The sequence below is a fragment of the Strigops habroptila genome, chromosome Z (assembly GCF_004027225.2).
Source record: "Strigops habroptila isolate Jane chromosome Z, bStrHab1.2.pri, whole genome shotgun sequence".
Taxonomy (NCBI): Eukaryota; Metazoa; Chordata; class Aves; order Psittaciformes; family Psittacidae; genus Strigops; species Strigops habroptila.
The window spans coordinates 15,366,346-15,384,700 of NC_044302.2; the positions used below are offsets into that span (position 1 = coordinate 15,366,346).

At 45.0% G+C, this 18,355-nt stretch overlaps 1 protein-coding gene across 1 annotated transcript in view; it reads left to right on the top strand.

Moving 5' to 3' along the window:
* Positions 1-532: 532 nt before the first annotated feature.
* TENT4B (terminal nucleotidyltransferase 4B) overlaps positions 533-18,355 on the top strand; it is a 42,900-nt gene continuing 25,077 nt past the window's right edge. The window contains exon 1 of the mRNA XM_030471081.1: positions 533-1,218. Coding sequence (XP_030326941.1) covers positions 683-1,218 — 536 coding nt within the window. The 5' untranslated portion in view covers positions 533-682. The remainder of the gene's footprint in view (positions 1,219-18,355) is intronic.

Here is an 18,355-nt window from a genome sequence, read left to right on the forward strand (position 1 = left end):
CCCCAAAATACTTTTAAGGGAGCGCAGCGGCAGCTGATTGTGTACGAGACGGATAACGCGACTGCAGAAGAGGCCGTGTACCAGAGAGCGCTGGTTCTGGTGCGCCTCATACTCTTCTCTGATGTAACAGAGGCACCGTGGCAGAAGCGGCACCCCCGAAGCGGTGCCGGACCCTGCGGCCGCCCCAGCCCGGGCCTCCCCGGCCGGCCCTGCCCCGGCCCCCGCCGCACCTGCCGCCGGCGGGGCTGGGGTGCGCGGCGGGTGCCCCCGGAACCCGCGCGGCGCCGAGGGCCGGGCCGGGACCAGGGCGGTTCCGCCGCGAGAGGAGCCGCCGCTGCGGCCCGAGAGCCGCCCGGCCCCGCGGAGCCGCGAGGGGACGCCGGTCCGCCCGGCGGGTGCCGGGCCGGGGCAGAGCCGGGGCCCGCCTGGGGCACCGCCCGGCCCGGCCGCCACCGCCCCCCTTTGCCTGCGCGCGGCCCGTGTGCCAGCGGCCCAGCCGGGCCCCGCCTCGCCGCGCTCGCCAGGAGGGGCGGGGGCTGTGGAGCGACGGCAGCGAGCAGGCAGGCGCGGAGCTGCCCTTCTATAGAAGCCGCCATTAGCGCTGGGACCCGGTGACAGGGTCTCGGCGTCGGCGGCCGGCGCGGCGCGGGGAGCAGAGGCAGCCGGGGTGGGTCCCCGTTTGATGGATCCCCGGATAGCCTGGTTCCAGCCAGAGCAGCTCGGCCCCTCGAACCGCCTGTGGATGCAGATCTGGGAGACCACGCAGGGGGTCCGCAACCTCTACTTCCAGCAGCAGCAGCAGCAGGAGCAGCAGCAGCAGAGCGCCCCCGCCGGGGCCGGCCCGGCCTCCCCGCCCGGCATGTACCGCGCCCCCCGCGCCGACCCCCAGCCCGACTTCCTGCCGCTCGAGAGCGCCAACAACCAGCACAACCGCAGCCACCACCAGGCCTCGCCGCCCCCGGGGGCCGCCGCCTGGGCCCGGCCCGCACGGGGGGGGCCGCCCGCCGCCGCCGCCGCGGCCGCCAGCAACAAGAGGAAGCGCGACAACAAGGCCAGCACCTTCGGGCTCAACTACAGCCTCCTGCTGGGGCCCCCCGGGCAGGGCCGGGCCCCCGCCCTGGGGGACGAGCCGGCCGCCCGGGCCCAGGCCGGCCTGGCCGAGCCGCTCTACACCGGCACCCCCTGGAAGAAGAGGAACTACAGCCAGGGAGTCGTGGGGTGAGCGGCAGCGGCGCCGGGCCGGAGGGCGGGCGGGCGGGCGAAGCGGGCGCGGGGCCTGGCCGCGGCCTGGCCTCTAGAGGAGGCGGGGGCCGAGGCCCTCCCCGCCCCGGGGCCAGGGCACGGGGCGGCCGCCGGGCCGCGGTGGGGGACGCTGGGCCGCGGCACCAGAGGCGCGGCGGGGCGCGGCCCCGGGCCTGGCGGGTGTCGCGGGGTGGCCGGGCCGGGCCCGCGAGGCGCCGGTGGCCGCCGGCGGGAGCAGGCAGGGGCCGCGCGGGCCGGGCCGCTGCCCCGCCTGCCCGTGCGCGGAGGGAGGAACCGGCGCCCGGCCCCGCTGGTGCGCGGCGGCGGGGCAGCCCCTCGGGCCGCGACTCCTCGGGTAGGGGGCAGCGGGCGCCGGGGTGCGGGCTGCGGCGCGGGCGCGCTGGTCCGCAGGGACGGGAGCTGCTCGGCTGTTGTCACCGCCTGTGCACGTGTGGCTGTTAGACGCGCCCCGGCCGGTGCCGCGCCTTGCTGCCCCAGCGCAGGTGTTCCGCTGCCGCCCCGGTGCTGTGCGGTGGTCGTGCTGACGGTGGGGGGTCTGATGCCGGGGCTGCTCACGCATATGCTGCGGGGCCGGGTGAGGCTGGGGAGGTGGCTGAGCTGGGGAGGGCAGCAGGACAGCGAGCATCACGCTGTCAGCGGTGCAGGTGCTGCCCGCCTGCCCTCCGCAGCCGCTGCTGTGCACGCTTCTGGAGCTTTGTGCTATGAGTGGAACAAATGCGTAGTAGGAGTTATAACTGAAAAAAAAAACCAATAATCCGCTGCTGCTAAAAGAAAGTGCACAGTCTAGGAAATTGCTTGGGGAGTGTGTTTTCTAAGACCTGACAGAGAAGGTGGGCGCACATAATTGTATAGAGCATTGTGGATTTCAGTATGGGATTATTAATGGTTTTCATGGATCTCTGACTGCGGAATGTGTGCTCTAATATGAGTATTTTATCCATAGTGTTTTTGTGTTAACTTAGGTCTTATCAGCTGGGCTTCCATGACCCACAGAGAGCGAGGGCAGGCAAACATGTATCTTCTGTTTGCCTGAAAACTGTTATGAGCCCTCTCTCCCTCCTCTTTTTTAAACACAGGTTGGCTTTTGACATGAGTGATGCCCTGGTTAAAAACAATTTGGCAACATCTGTGGCTTTGTCTCCCCCATCTCCACAGCAAGAGCACATTGACATGTATTTGACCCATTCAGTACGGGCATCTGGGGTGGTGTGTGCAGGTGTAATACCCTTTCCAATCCTGCTCTTTACAACGAAGTCTGGCTTGGTTCCAGGGTTCAGATGGCGGAGGTGTTCAAGTGGTGAAGGCCCAGAAGAGCTCATTTTAGAAATGGGCAATGATTTGGGTATGTCAGTTTTTGTGTGCCCGGCTTGTACCTAAGGGTCCTTCAGCCCCCTCCACTGACCTTTTTGCCTTCTGAAATCCCTGTTCTGAAGGGTTTGTCAGAATGACTGTTCAGATTTGGAAGACAAACTCTTACCACCTCTGGCTCCCTATTTTCTTGGCATGTTACCTTTACTGCTGGGGTTCTCTGGTGTTACCTTTACTGCTGGGGTTATAGTAATTCCTAAAATGACACTGCAGAAGTGTGCTATTTTAAGTTCTGTAGCCACTGTACATTGGAACCTTCCATAACTTTCTTCACACATCTTAAAAGTACTGTGTGCAAAACACACTGAGTACTGAATTTTTGTAAGTTAGTTTTTGGACTCTTTATCTTCCAGCTTGTCACTTATTTACTTGAAGGTTGAGGAACACTTTTAGAAGTGCCTTTCGCTCTTCCTCCCTGTCTTGCAAATCCAGAAACCTTTTTCCTTTACTGAACGTATGGGGGGAGAGAGGGGAAAAGGGTGAACTTCAGTAAGAGATTAATAATGATGATAGTAATAACAACAACTGTACCAAAGTATCCAAGGTGATGTCTATTGCTAGAGTATAATTTTGGTTGAGTCAGTTGCAGAGTCCAAGTGGAAGCACATTGTGGACTTTTTTGTCTTTTAGTAGTATCAAAAAGTACTCAAATATGTTACATTTTTCTACATTTGGCTTGACTGTCTAGTTTGTGGCATATGTTTACATGATGCTGAGGTTCTGGTTTAGGGGTTTCCTTTGTTCAAAGCAGGGTGAGGTAGAACGCCTCTTAAGGTACACTCCTACATTGCTTTTCCTAAATTGTGGAAGTGAGTGGTGTTTGCTTCTAAAAAGCGATTTATTCCAAAGCTATTTAGGCACAGTTAGCTAACAATCTTGAATGAAGAATTGTGAAAACAGTTTCTGAAAGGATCTGAAGCCTCTTAGGAAAGCATAGGAAGTGCTTGACTCTTGTGAAGGTTGCAGTGTGACTGACTGGCTGCTGGCAGGGCCACGAGGAAGCCTCCCCTGTCACTGCCTGCAGTGTGCGCTGAGGTGCTGCCATCGCTCCTGCATGCGAGTTCTGTTTAATAACTGTCTGTTGTAAGGCATCTGTCTTGGTTTTGAGGCAACAGACAGGACTGGTGGATAGAGAGGTTTGTGACGTAGCTAATGAGGTTGTTGCCAAAGTAAATATTAATTATTTCCAACATGAATTACCAAATTTGTGTTGACTAGTTCTAACAGTTATTGGGGAAAGAAGATACCCACAGTTCTGTTACAGCCTTACTTGTGCAATAACAGGTACCTTTTTCTTCCCAAATTGTGTTGATGCAAATCGTGAAAAATAGTAGAGGCCCTCAACGCTTTCCCCTGTACCATCCTGTAATTTTGTTCAGTTAGTGACTTTACATTTTGAGTCTTTTGAATAGGAAAGTGTTGTGGAAGAGTCACATTTTCAGAAAGATTAGGCCTGACTTGCTGACAAACACGGTTGAGTGCTGACATGTGGCATTCATATTTCCAGGGCAAGGATGTCACTTGCGTGCATGGCTGTGCAAACCGGCTTGGAGTACACAATTATATTGATCAGCTGTGTGGAAAAAACAGCCCAATAAATTTTAGCTAGTTGGACAGTTTATGTAAACATATAACAGCTTTCTAAAGAGTTAGGTAAGGTAAACATGTTGAAATAGTGGAGATTTTTGTTGAAAGAGAAGTATCTGTTCAGTCAAATCTGTTAGGTATTTTTCTTTTCAGGTTTTGTACATTTATTGAGAAACAGTACTTTCTTGGTTAATGGTATTTATATAGACAAAGAGATAACCAAATAATTAACAAATGACCCACAACAGTATTGTTTTTGATTTCAATACAGGTTTCTTACAAAGAATGCACAGTATTTGCTAACATTTACCATGAATGCTGAACTACTGACAGTCAACAGGTGGACAGTTTTACGGAATTAATGGTGCTATTGCATGCATTGTATTCTGGCCTGTCTTTAATATGTTCCCTTATTATAATTTTTCAGATTTACAGTTCTATTAACAATGTAGATGTTTGCATTACAGATACTCTGCTTTGTTCTGGCACTCTTAACTTTGTGACTTCTGAAATACCACTGTAAATCAATTGTCTAGTGCTGCCTGCACCAGTCGGATTCAGCTTGTGTATCTTGCATCCTCTGGGGGCTTTGTCAACAGGCAGTAGTGTTAAAAAAAACAGACAACACAGAAGATGAATGAAGAGGTTTACAGTATGCATATGATGTTACTGCTGATTTACACTTTTGAAGAGTTTAATCGGATTTGCCTTCACAGGGTACTTGGTAGCAAAACTCAAGGATGTAGAAGGATGTGTGGGTTGAGGTTTTGGAGGGGATGCTCGTGTGTGTGTGTCCCAAGGGTAACAGTAAATAATGTCAGTAGTCACAATTAAAAAGGAAGAAGAAGTTTTTGGTATACTGAAACGGCTGTTTTACAGCTTTCACCAAGTTTAGACTCAGACAGCCTAGCTAAAGGGTGGTGCAAGAAGAATGGCTTAAGCCAGAAGCCTTAAGGGTAACAAGCCCCCAAAATAAAGACTTGCATGTAAGTTTGGCCTGTTGTCTTGTAGATTTCTGTGATTCTTGTGCCAAAGGATAGAGTCCAGTTAGTGCGGGGTTCTCAGGTAGGAGCTGTAGATTTTGGACTCTCCAGGGAGCCGGTTAGTTTTTACAGGAATCTGTAGCCAAAGGCAAGAACCCAATTAGTATGTGAATTTAAGGAGGAAAATCTCCCATGTGTACTCCTAAGGAGGAACCTGGGCTAAAGAGAAGACAGTGCATTTTGAAATATCGAATGCATGCTGTTTTGAGGTACTGATGGAAACTTTGCCATGATAGGGAGAGAATCCTGTTACCCCAGAGGAGGGGTGTGCATGGACACACACACACTTGTAGGCTGCTGAATTGGTTGGCATGGAATTGAGCAGGCTTCAGCTTATTTGATATGAGGGTTCTCAGCATGTTGCCCAGGATGACAGAAGATACCATGAAATAAAATAACTACTTTAGAAAGAAAATAGCTTAAAGCCATATGTCTTTGCTACAGAAATTCCATTATGATTTTTTTTTCCCCCCACATGAAGTTTGTCAGCTTCTCAGGTCTTCTAATCTCTTTTTATTTTTTTTTTAATTTTTTTTAAAAGAAGCTAAGTGCATTAATGCAGTCACAAGCTCATTCTCCACAGGCTTTGAGCTGACCAGAGGACATGCAGTTACAGTAATGCAGCTGTCTGCGTGAGATAACTTACCCTGTGTGCCTTTAGCTCTTATTTGCTCAGGCCCTTGCATGGTATCAGCCACAGCGGCATGATTTCTGTGTGGGCTGGAGGGTGAACAGAAAGAGTTGAGTGTAGTGGGAGCAGAGCAGGTATGTGTATCTGCAGCAAGCATGTAGCCAGACTGAACGCCTCACTTAAGGAAATCAGATAAAATCCTAATCAACTGTATTGTTTTCCATCATGTACTCTTAAGTGCTAAATCAAATGCATGGGTGGTGCTTGATTTGCTGTGGCATTACTGGATACGTAAGTGAAACAAGTACTTTTGTGCATGGACTTCTGATTTCTGGTCAAACAACGAGGTGTGTGCGTGACTTCTTAATGTATCTTCTGTTAGAGTAGTTGCATGTGTTTTGGATTTAGTAAAGATGTGTGTGCTAAAACATAGGTTGCAGTTGAATTTATCATGTACATCATGTAAAATTGAGTTATTCAGAAAAGATTCATAGACAAAAATCTGTTTGCTTCCTGAATAAACCTCTTAGAACAGTACTGTCCCCTCACTCTGTAGCTGCATATGTAAGCTGAAGGGAAGAAGCGAGTGCAAATCCTTTTCTTGTATGGGTCTGATAAGATCCACTGTCACTGTCTATCTCATCCTGAGTCATGCCACGGCACAGTTCTGGCAGTGCCCTTGTGACAGCTTGTGCAGCTCTTGTAAAGGTGCTCATCTGGGGTTTATAGAAGTGAAATCTGATTTTTGCCCACAGCCTTCTGGAGTAAGAAATTACTTCTTTTGGAGGGGTTGAGAGAGAGAAACAAGTTTGCTAGGGGTGAAGATGTTGGACTAAAGGCAGTTAGAGAAAACCTTTAGGACATATACTGTAAATACTGTATAGCAGTATTGTTTGAGCTTGCAGGACTTTGGGATGGTGCCAGTGTTTTGGCGTGTTTGTTTAAAGAATTTAAGGAGGACTTCAGAGGCCTGCTGGTTTCTACACCTGCAAGGAAACAGCGTGTGAATGTCTTCCTGTGCACTGTTTTGTTTTCTCCAGTTCTTATAATCTGTTTGGGACTTGGACACTTATTTACCCTGTTCTATAAGGAACACAAGTTTGGCAGACTTTTTTTTGGTAGATAGAGATGTCTGTATTAAGTAGTAGGAAGAGTTGTTCCCTGTTGTGTGCTTACTGATTCCCAAGGGCCGATACGTGCTTTTGGTAGCAGTATACATTTGAAAAAAGAGGACCTGTCCATCCTGAATCTTTATTAGTATTATATTAAACCCTGGTGGGGTTCTAGCTCTTACCTTTTATTTGTCAAACTGTTAGTGTAAGGTAAATTTTAGGAAGCCTGAGGTCATGCTGTTGGTCCTGGGAAACACAAATGTCTAGAGACCTGTATCATGAAAGCATATTGTTGCTTTTTTTCTTTCTATCCTCCTTGTTTTGTTGTTGTTTTTTTTTTTAAACCATCTTGCTGTTACACCTTGTTCCTGTGCAGTTTCTATTCACTTATTTGAAATTGGGGTATGAAATCTGTTTTTCACTTTGGGAATTTGCAAAACTTTGAAATGTGGTTTTGAGAAGTTGTGTACACAACCTTACTATCAAAATAGGCAATAATAGAAATAATTGTTCTTTTCATTGACCTCATAACGTGGTGATTTAGAATACATCTCTGAATATGGGGTATGTGCTCTCAAAACAATGTATGTGGCAAAATTTAAGAGGTGACTTTCTTCAAAGTTTGTTGTTAATGTTGTATGTGATGTAAACCAGTGGTTCCTGCACTCTCTCTGCAGGATGTTGGAACTGGCAGCAGTGGGAGAATGCGGCCTAGAGTCAGCCTAGGTATTGTGTTAAGAGGTGTGTGCACTGGTAGTGGTAAAACGACATAATCAGTGAAAATCTTGCATAATACATATTACAAGCAAATAAATACTATGGCTGTTCTTAGTGAGCTGCTGGCATGCTAATTCATTATTTGAATGTGCTTTGATTTCTTAAATGATGAGCATTTGTCTTTTTGAATTTTCTTTTCGGATGAACTGCCAAAGAATGCTTAAGATGTCGGTCATATTTTAATATTGCTTTCTGTCCCTTTGCCTAGAAATTGAGGCTACAGAAAGTATTAATGTAAGTAAGAAAAAGAGAGGAAAACCAGTGAACTGGATGCAGGCTTCAGATATTTTCCTAGGCTCCAAATAGCTTTACAGAAGGACCAATTTGAACTTTACTCATTTTGTAACTTTAACCTATGATAGATAACGCAGCAGGATTTTTTTCCAGGGATACAATGAACTTAGGTTGTCAAAACAGGAGATAAATGTGGATTGAGGCAGCAGAACTCTTTGTTTGTAAATTTGTACAAAAACCTCTCCTACATATCTCTAGAGCCCGTTTAAATATTTTCAGTATCTTTGTATCGATTGTACTTGTGTGATGTATCATAATCATGCAATTAATATATGAGTATTGCTGCATTCAGTGTAGGTCTTGGTGCAAGCTGTCCCTTATGGTTATCTTCTTGACCCTTAAAGCTGTGTCACAGAAGTTGTGCAAGGCTGAGCAGCACAGCCCATGAGCTGACTGTACCACAGCCACCGAGCTCTGAGGGTGGGAGCAGGCAGGAGGCAGCTGCTCCAGGGCGGTTGTAGCACATCAGCTCAGTGTAAGGATGCACTGCCTGCGTGAGTGGGTCTGAGGATGTCTTACAGTGGTACATCAGCAACAGCTGTTAATTTTCTTCCTCCCGTGGTGACAATTAAGATTATTTGGCAACCCTCATTCCAGATCATCCTCTCTGACAGTTCCATAATGTCCTCCATGGCATGAGAACTACATCTGAATTATTCAAAAGCGATGTGCAGCTAAAGAGGCAGTCCTGCTACAATTGCTTGAGAAAGCTTTACAGTGTGGAATTCTCCATCACCATACTGTATTGCATACATCTTGCAATAGTGTTTTTGCACTGCATTTTACAGGATTTTTACTGGAAAACAGTAGTAGCAGGGGCTCGAATAAGCAGGGGCTTAGGATCAAAATAAGACTGTGCATCTCTGCTCTTCCATGTTTTTGGTGTGATTTATTAGGGAGGAAATAGCCAACACTATATTGAAAATGTAGTTAGACAGCATGGAGGAAATAGTGTTGTGATTCTACAAGTAATGGGCTATAACAATGGGCAAATGCAAGCAGTAAAGTCCTCTAGAAACTTCCAAATCAGGGACGTGAGCCTAGTAGAGGGAGAGGTGTGTAGGTGAGTAGGAACACTGGCTCATCATCTTCACTCGGTGTAGATTGAGTTCTAGGTAGATTTAAGTGCACACTTTTAAAGTGTCACATGCTTTTTTACAATTGCTTTGTTTATAGATCCAGTAAAATCTGAAAGAACTTGTATTAACCTGTCACAAATATCAAGTACAGATAAGCCCTTCATATAATGTAGTACTCTTAATTAGAGCAAAACCACTGTTAAAATACAGCATGCAGGAGAATCTTGCTGTAGTGTAATGACTAAGGTGTGGATCTTAGGTGTCAGTGTGTAGTCTGAAGATAGCAAATCCTTAATCAAAGCTTGTCGACCTTGCCTGACCTCTTGATATTGTGGTTGACCTAGACTGAGGAAGTGTGGTTAACAACTTTCTCCATAAGTTTTTGTCTCACTGTGTTAATTTTAGAGCTGTTCGCTTCCTCTCTTACTTTAGGAGCAGCTGATGTTTTCTTATGTATTGCAAAAAGCAAAAGTTTTTTTGTTGTTCTGGTTTTGGGATCGTTACAAAAGCATGCTCCTTTACATGCATTTACATTCCTCCCCCTTCTCCCTTAGTGAGATTTTGGCTTTAGTCTAGAATAAGTATGCATCGTTTTTGAAAATGGCATGAAGTTTTACTCCAGACTCGCACCGTGCACAGTGGCTTCACCTCTTGCATGTTCAGAGGTACTCCTGTCCACAGCTGTCGTTTAAATTTGCGAGTAAAACATGGTGTGGTGAAGGAACTGTTTCGATCTGAATAATGATCATGATTGCAAATCACAGAGTCTTGGGTCAGTACTGAGCCAGGCTGAACAAGTGAGGTCCTGATAGTTTGTTTTGCTTAATTTTAATTTTTGCTTTGTTATGTCACACTCTTCTTTAGTTGGGTGATTCAAGTCATGTGCTTGAAGATCTTCTATTTACTTAGCCTTCTGGTTGTGTTTTGGACTCAGTGTCTTACTCTTGTTCATCCGTGGGGATTTTTCCTTGTAGTAGTCATATTTGGCAGGTACTCACAGGAGAAAGTTTTCATGTTAATTTTTGCCTTGAAGAATAAGTCATTATTTGAGATAAGCATCTTCTTCACTTCACTGCTTCCAGCATCAGGTGGAAGAGAAGTTTGCCTCATCGAGCTGTTGCATTTCCTCTTACAGGGTAGTTTTTGAGATTAGGCAGAAAAGACAGCACTATCTTGCTTTTGTTGCTATCTTGTAATTACATTATACATCAGCTACAAACGTTTTCTTAGCTAAAATCTATCTAAATTTGAATGAACTAGTGATCTTGCAAAGCTGCACTTGTTACAACTTGGCCAGATGTTACAGGATGGTAAAGATAATGTTTCAATGGCAGTAAGTAGCAGTGTCAGCTCTCACACTTTTGAAGCAAAAGAAGAGAATAACTGTGTAATAACAAACTTCCTCTTTCGTTTCTTGTATAGTGTGGTATTTGCCTGTAGGCATTAAGTCACTCAACATTATATGCTGGAATAGTTCGCTTCAGCCTTTGCTCCTCTGAAGCATACCTGCTTCAGGCATGCTAAAACCTGCTCTTGCTGGCTGCTATTGATACAGCAGTTTGTGGAGCTCGCAGCTAACTTCTTAGGCTTCTCTGATAGCTGGTCACCACTGCTGCATCACTACTCACCAGACATTTGCTTAATTTTCAAATTATTGAAACTATTTTGAGAGAGTGGTTTTGGTAAGTGAGTTGGATGAATCTTGAGTGGGTTTCTGAGGTCTCTGCACAGCCCCTCGCACTCCGTTTGCTGCTTTTGTCCAAAGACTGTGCACAAATGCATTAATGCACAAAACGTGGATGGTGTGAGGAGGTGTGTTGTGCTGGGGATGTCCTGTCCTAGTGTGGGTTCCAGCTACATATTAGGCATTGGTCTGTTGTGAGGATTTAACTCTCAAATCATTAGAAATCCCATTGTTTGTTTGTTGGTTTGTTTTTGTTTGGGGTTTTTTTTTCACCATGTGCTAATTCTTTTGTCCTTATGTCCAAGCAGAGCCCAGCAATTGAGGTTGTTGCATGAAGTCTTTTGGAAGTCATCTTTCAGCGTGTATTGGTATCTCCAAATTTTAAGATTTTGGGCTTGTGGAAAGTATTTCAGTGAAATATTTTCTAGGCTTGTATTGGTAGTTTTCTGACAGATGTACTAGCTGAAGCTTCAGGGGAAGTAAGACAACAAAACCCATGACTTGATCCACAGGGTTAGTCAGAGACCAGCTTCTCCAGATACTTTGAAGGATGAGACTGGTCACCTACATTGGAGGAGGAAGTATTCTTCCAGTTCCTGACATAGGTGCTCTTGAGTATACGTCTCTGTCACTGGGCTAATAGAGGTAACCTCAGGAAACATTTGTGATCTGCTTAGGCACCATCCTTTATTGACAGTTACTGTTTGTAGCTTTCTAGCCTGGAGTGATAAGTAGAGAAAAAGGAGGCTGGGGACTCTCCAAAGTATTTTGCAGGTTGCATGCTAGTGCTCCTGGCCCGTGGTTTTCCTGCTACCTGTGCATCCTGCATTGCAAGTGAGAGTACCTAAGCACAAGAGAACAAAACAGAATACGAACAGATAGTTTCTAATAGTTACCTTTAAGGGAGCATATTACTGCATCGTGAGTCCCAAAATGAATACTGCAGTGATTAATCTGAACATAGGTCACTGTGTACACCCTTGCTGTAAAGATAACAAATTGCAGAAGTATAAAATTACCTGAAATGGTCCTTGTACCTTGCCATAGTTTGTGTGATTGTACATCCCCCTCCTTCAAAATGCAGTCATGTTTGAGCATTCGGAAGTGAGAGGGAGAACTACATGTGGGATTTGAATTTTGTCTGGTTATGGCAGCAGCACATCTAAACTTGTGTTAATATTGAGCAGAGTGTCACCAAAGTGCAGTAACAAGTAATAAATCGGTGATAAGCTGGTTCAGAGTTTTATTCTGATCTTGGTTTTCCTGCCCGCATAGCAGCTGAAGAGCAGGCTTGCTGCATGGGTGGACGTGAGGAGGCTTTCTGGAGTGGGCACACTGCACTTTGGGGTGTGTGTTACTACTTAGCAGGGACACGTGTGTAAGGTCTCCTACCGGCTGCTGGTAGGAACTTGGACTTTAAACAGCTTTTTGACTTGGGTTTGAGGTGAACAGTATAACCTGGCATTGTGGGAGTGTCTCTCTTCCTTCTTAGGGACTTGTGCTGGCTTATTTGGGATTTAAAGCGTCTCTGATGGAAGGAGATGGGAGTTAATAATTACATCGCTCTCCTTCCTTGCATTCAACTAATCTTCGAACTAAGCCAAATAATTTATCAAGTCATAAATAAGAGTATTTGCCAGGCAGAACTTGTGTGTGTGAAAGCAGAGGCCTTTTCTCCACTCTCCCCTGAGTCAGAAAGCCCTCGTCTGAGCCTCACGCCAGGCTTGCCTGGCTCATGCTGGGTGACCCGCTGCACACGCAGCTTTGACATGATAACACAGGTCTGTGCTGTGAGTTCTGAGCTCCGATCCAAGTCTTCTGATGGAGACTTTCTTTGGAGCACACATTATCCATTGGAAGTGCTCCTCAGCCTACTGGGAATTAGTCTTACTCCTGCCCAGGTGACATGCAGTGTCATTTATTGGCAGGTGACAGATTATTTGTTTATGTGATAATATTTGCTATACTAACAAAACAGTATCAATATACTAGTGATGTATAAAGAACTGTCCTGCTGGCCTGGCTTGATGAAGGCATACAGAAAGGTGTATTAGCTGACCTGCTCTATGCCTCTGTTCTGGCTTAGTAGTAACACTACTGCTTATAATGATGGTTACTTTTACTTCTTGTTAAGCTCTCGTTTAAAAAAAAGAAGTAAAAATTGTTGTTTGGTCTTTCTGAGTGAGAACTTCTTAAGCAAGCCAAGTGTAAGGTCCTACAGCTGGGTCAGGGCAATCCCAGGCACTGCTACGGATTGGGCGGAGAAGAGATTCAGAGCAGCCCTGCAGAGAAGGACTTGGGGGTGTTGGTTGATGAGAAGCTTAACATGAGCCGGCAGTGTGCGCTTGCAGCCCAGAAAGCCAACTTTATCCTGGGCTGCATCAAAAGAAGCGTGACCAGCAGGTCAAAGGAGGTGATCCTGCCCCTCTACTCTGTTCTTGTGAGACCTCACTTGGAGTACTGTGTGCAGTTCTGGTGTCCTCAACATAAAAAGGACATGGAGCTGTTGGAGCGAGTCCAGAGGAGGGCCATAAGGATGATAAGAGGGCTGGAGCACCTCCCGTATGAAGACAGGCTGAGAAAGTTGGGGCTGTTCAGCCTGGAGAAGAGAAGGCTGCGTGGAGACCTCAGAGCAGCCTTCCAGTATCTGAAGGGAGTCTATAAGGATGCTGGGGAGGGACTCTTCCTTAGGGACTGTAGTGGTAGGACAAGGGGTAATGGGTTCAAACTTAAACAGGGGAAGTTTAGACTAGATATGAGGAAGAAGTTCTTTACAGTGAGGGTGGTGAAGCACTGGAATGGGTTGCCCAGGGAGGTTGTGGATGCTCCATCCCTGGCGGTGTTCAAGGCCAGGCTGGACAGAGCCTTGGACCACGTGGTTTAGGGCAAGGTGTCCCTGCCCATGGCAGGGGGTTGGAACTAGATGATCTTAAGGTCCTTTCCAACCCTTACGATTCTATGATTCTAGGATTCTAAGGGGAATTGGCAGGCTGAGGAATTACTAATTCCCCACTGTAGGAAATAGATACCTTTAAACTTTCTGTGGTTTTAGCTGTTTGGAAATTTACTTCAAGTTGTAATTACAGAACGTATGAAGTGCATGCTGATAGTTACTCTTCAAAGATGTTTTTATTTTTTTTTTAATATATAATATATAAATTACAAGGTTGAAAAATGTATAGCTGGTCTTTATATATAACTGTTCCAACAGACTAATACTTTTCTGCAAGTAAGCTAAAGAAAAACCTTGTGTTAGTATTTTATAGGAGATGTTGGAATTATTGGTGTGTTTCAAGATAATTAGATATTGCAAGAGTTGAAGCCTTTTTGTCATGAAATAGAACAGCTATTTGCCATCTCTGCTCTTCCCACTTTGTTCTTCCTGCATGAAACCTTTTTCTCTTGCTTCATCTTGTTCTTTTGTTAGTACTTTTTCTTTCAGCTCAGTTGAGGTAGCAGTTTCTCTTAATTATTTTTATTTTTCACTCCTCTGTTAAGCAAAACACATTGCCTGGAAGAAGAGAAGCAGCAGACTCTCATAGCACTTGCTTACAGAGATGCGAAGGAGGGATGATATCTACATACTTTACAGGGAAGAAATAGAAGACTATTCCCACACATTCACACGCAGTGATTCAGCTAGGTTGTTGTTGTGTACAGTATGATTAAAAAGGCAATGGGAAGTCAGGGTACTTCTCAAAATGGTCTTTTCAGTTGGCATTTGATGTTTTTAATGTAAATGCTGTAAAAATAGAGAGCAAAACTGAGTATGTGTATGGCATGGGTTTAAATGCTCGTGGATCACTTGCAGAGTTGTACTTCAGATCGCTTATTGGTAAGACTTATTTGAGCATCTGACTTATAATTAAAGTTCAGTAGGACTTTTTTTCTTCTTAAAAGACAAATCTCTTCAGAAGAAAATTCTAGTACGTTTGAGTGTATTTTAGGACGGCAAGGCACACATTGCAATTTATAAACAGTCAAAAAATGCTCACTTCTACCTTGATAATCTCTTACTTCTTGACTAAAGAATGTGCTTGGCACTTCTAATTAGAAATAACTTGAAGGAGTTATGGAAGAGAGCATTCATCCTGGTTGAGGCAAAGGATCTATAAAAGATTGAAATAATTGAAAAGAGCTGCCCACATTGCTTCTTTCTTCTGTGTTCTAGTGCCTTTTATGGTGCAGTTAACCTGTAAATTAATGTTAAATCCAAACATAAATAAAAAATATATTAATTTGAGGGCTTTGGGATGATGAGGGTTGATTGGGAGGAAGAAAGAGGAAACTGTACTATATACTTTCAGGTATTCGCACAGGATAGAAATCATAGGTCTTGTAGATTTAGTGGCATGTTATTTTACTCCACAGCATTTGAAAAAATGTGCTTAATCAGTCCACCATAAATTGTTGAAATAAACAAACTAACTCTATTCAGAAAACTGTTTTCAAACTCACCATCAGAGTGATTAGCTTAATTCCAAAAGACATCCTAAAAACAGGACCTGGGTTCCTGAATTATTTACATATCTCTGAAAATTCTGCTCTCCCTCAGTTCTGCAAGACAATTCTGAGTTACTTGGCAGATGATTCTAGTCGTAGAATCATAGGATCATAGAATAGTTAGGGTTGGAAAGGACCTTAAGATCATCTAGTTCCAACCCCTCTGCCACGGGCAGGGACACCTCACATTAGACCATGTCGCCCAAGGCTCTGTCCAGCCTGGCCTTGAACACTGCCAGGGATGGAGCATTCACAACTTCCTTGGGCAACCCATTCCAGTGCCTCACCACCCTCACAGTAAAGAACTTCTTCCTTCTATCTAATCTAAACTTCCCCTGTTTAAGTTTATACCCATCACCCCTTGCCCTATCATTACAGTCCCTGATGAAGAGTCCCTCCCCAGCATCCTAATAGTCCCCCTTCGACCTGCTGGTCACACTTCCTTCGGTGCAGCCCAGGATGTGGTTGGTTTCTGGGCTGTGAGCGCACACTGAAGCCGGGTCATATTCAGTTTCTCATCGACCAACACCCCCAAGTCCTTCTCTGCAGGGCTGCTCTGAATCTCTTCTCTGCCCAACCTGTAGCAGTGCCTGGGATTGACCTGACCCAGGTGCAGGACCTTACACTTCTCATTGTCAGAAAGGTCAACCTATTCTTTGGGTAAATACCAAAAGTTACTCAAATAAATACTCAAATACCGTGTGGTTGCCGGATGTGGTCATCTGGGTGTGTAGGTGCACCAGATGAAGGTGTTCCTTCCACTGGCCTCTCTTCACTGCTCACTGCCTGGTGCACGTGACTGCTGCTGCCGGCCTTGAGGGCCCCTCTTCAGGCTCCCCATTACATTTAGGAGAAGTTGGCTGCTTTAGCTGAAGGTGGTGGGATTCAACTTGGCTAAGTTTGCCTTTGATGGACGGGGGAGGCTAATGTTACAATAGACCTGTTAATAATCCTGTATAATAATCCTGTTACAATAGACCTTGTCTCTGGGAAGCTGGGGAGTGGTAACAAGCGCCTGGGCTATAATGGAAGGCGAAGGAAATAAATCTCATTTGCCTGGCACTCTGCAAAGTGAAATGCTCCATTTGCATCTTAGAAAACTGTTTATACAGTAGATATCCTGAATTTTAGTGATGTTTAGTAATCATATGGCAGTGGAATACCTGTTTTTTCTTCATGTCTGTTTTTAGGTAAACTGTGAAAAGATCATATGTGAAGCTGTATTTCAAACGGGTGAACTGAACTGAAGAAAAATGTGTGAGCTTTCCTGGTTTTGTCAGGTTACTGATACAGACATCTTCTGGGATGTTTCATTTTAAAGCTCCCACAGGGCACATGTGGCTCAAAATATGGTTAGTATGTGACCTGTAATATATCTATATGGTTCAGTAACTAGGGATACAAAAAGTGGTGGTCAAAGTCTCTGAGGCTTTAGAAAATTGTTTGGTTTATTATGCCAATTTTACTTTCTTACAAGGACTGATGTATCAGTCGCTGTGAAACTTAACTGCCTATTAAATCACCTGCAGATGCAGTTAGGTGTTTTTTTCAGTAGCATAAACCCACAAATATTAAAAGAATTTGCCTGCTACAGAGGCCCAGGTAGTAGGGAGATGACCTCAGCAGATGCTTCATATTTACAGTTCCCTTCACTACTCTAACGTTCAGTTTTGCTTGACTTTGTAGGTAGGAAGATAATTTGTGATCCTTTACAGTGTCTGCTGTTGTTTCTGCTTCATCATTCAATGTGTAGATGGCAACAGTAATCTAGAAATTATTTTATTAAGCTCATGTGAGACTAATGTTAAAATGTAAAGTTAATTTGGGAATCTGTTGGATTCCTTATCTTGTAGAGTGTCTATTTTGCTTTTAAATTCTTTTATATATATATATATATATATATAAAGCAGTTGTGAGGGGAGAGAAGGAAGATTGGGCTCTCTGTGTCTGTCCCTTAGTTACAATTTTGTTCAACCTCTTCAGCACCAAGTAGGTTGCAGATGGGAGAGTTAAGAGCTTTGTTTTGTTAGTTCATGAGACTTCCAAAGGATCAGAATTTCCTGCCATAATTATTTTTTCTTTTTATATAGTGGCAAAACCAGTACGATTTTTTTCTTAGCAAAACACCTTGGGCAGCTTCAAACTGGAGATATTCTCTCTTCCCCTGTGCAGTGGTAGTTTTTCTGTCAGGAGTGGAGGGATGGATGCAGCAGGAGTGGAGGGATGGATGCAGTTAAGACTCTTAAATATTGATGCTTTCAGGAAGCTAAAATACCTCAGGTTCCTTCTCACATTCTTCCCCAAAGACAATTACAAACCTGAAATTCTACAATATTTCTCCTTGTTGCCTTTGATTTTTATTTTTACTTTTTTTTCCTCCAGAGGAGACTTAAAATGGTAGGGGCAACTGAACACTGTCCTATAGGAATTATTCATCCAAAGAAAAGTCAGATGCAAAAGGCTAATTTAATGCTGAAGGGGTGTGTTGCAAATATCCCATCTAAGTGCGGATGTGAAATCAATAAACTCTTAAATCAGAAGTGGTTCGTCTTAAGGCATAGAGTTTGGAAGGCAAAAGTCATCACCGAGTCATTTTTAACCACTGGAGCAGAAGCTATGGGTAACACCCTGACAAAATTAGAACGTGCGTGCCTGCATAATTTCTCCTGTGAAATGAAGAGTGAAGAAGAGCCAGAGGAAAGTGGAAGCATAGCACAGTTCCAGAATGACAAAAGCAGGAAATTTTTCAATTAAAACTTACTGTTCTGGTTTGTATAATACTGCATGGTGGCATGCAAAGGCAACACTTTGCTGCTAGCCTGTGATTAAGCAAAAGCAGTCAGAATTATCTTTCTCTGGGTGGCTGCTGTGCATAGCAGGGCTGTGCTCTGCTGCTCACCTGCTTGAGGCAGGCAGGGAAGGTCTGTGGCATGGATCCTAGTGCAGAGGAGTGAAACTTGTAGCATCTCTTCTTAGGTTTCATAAAGCAACATGCCTCCCAGTATCACTCTTGG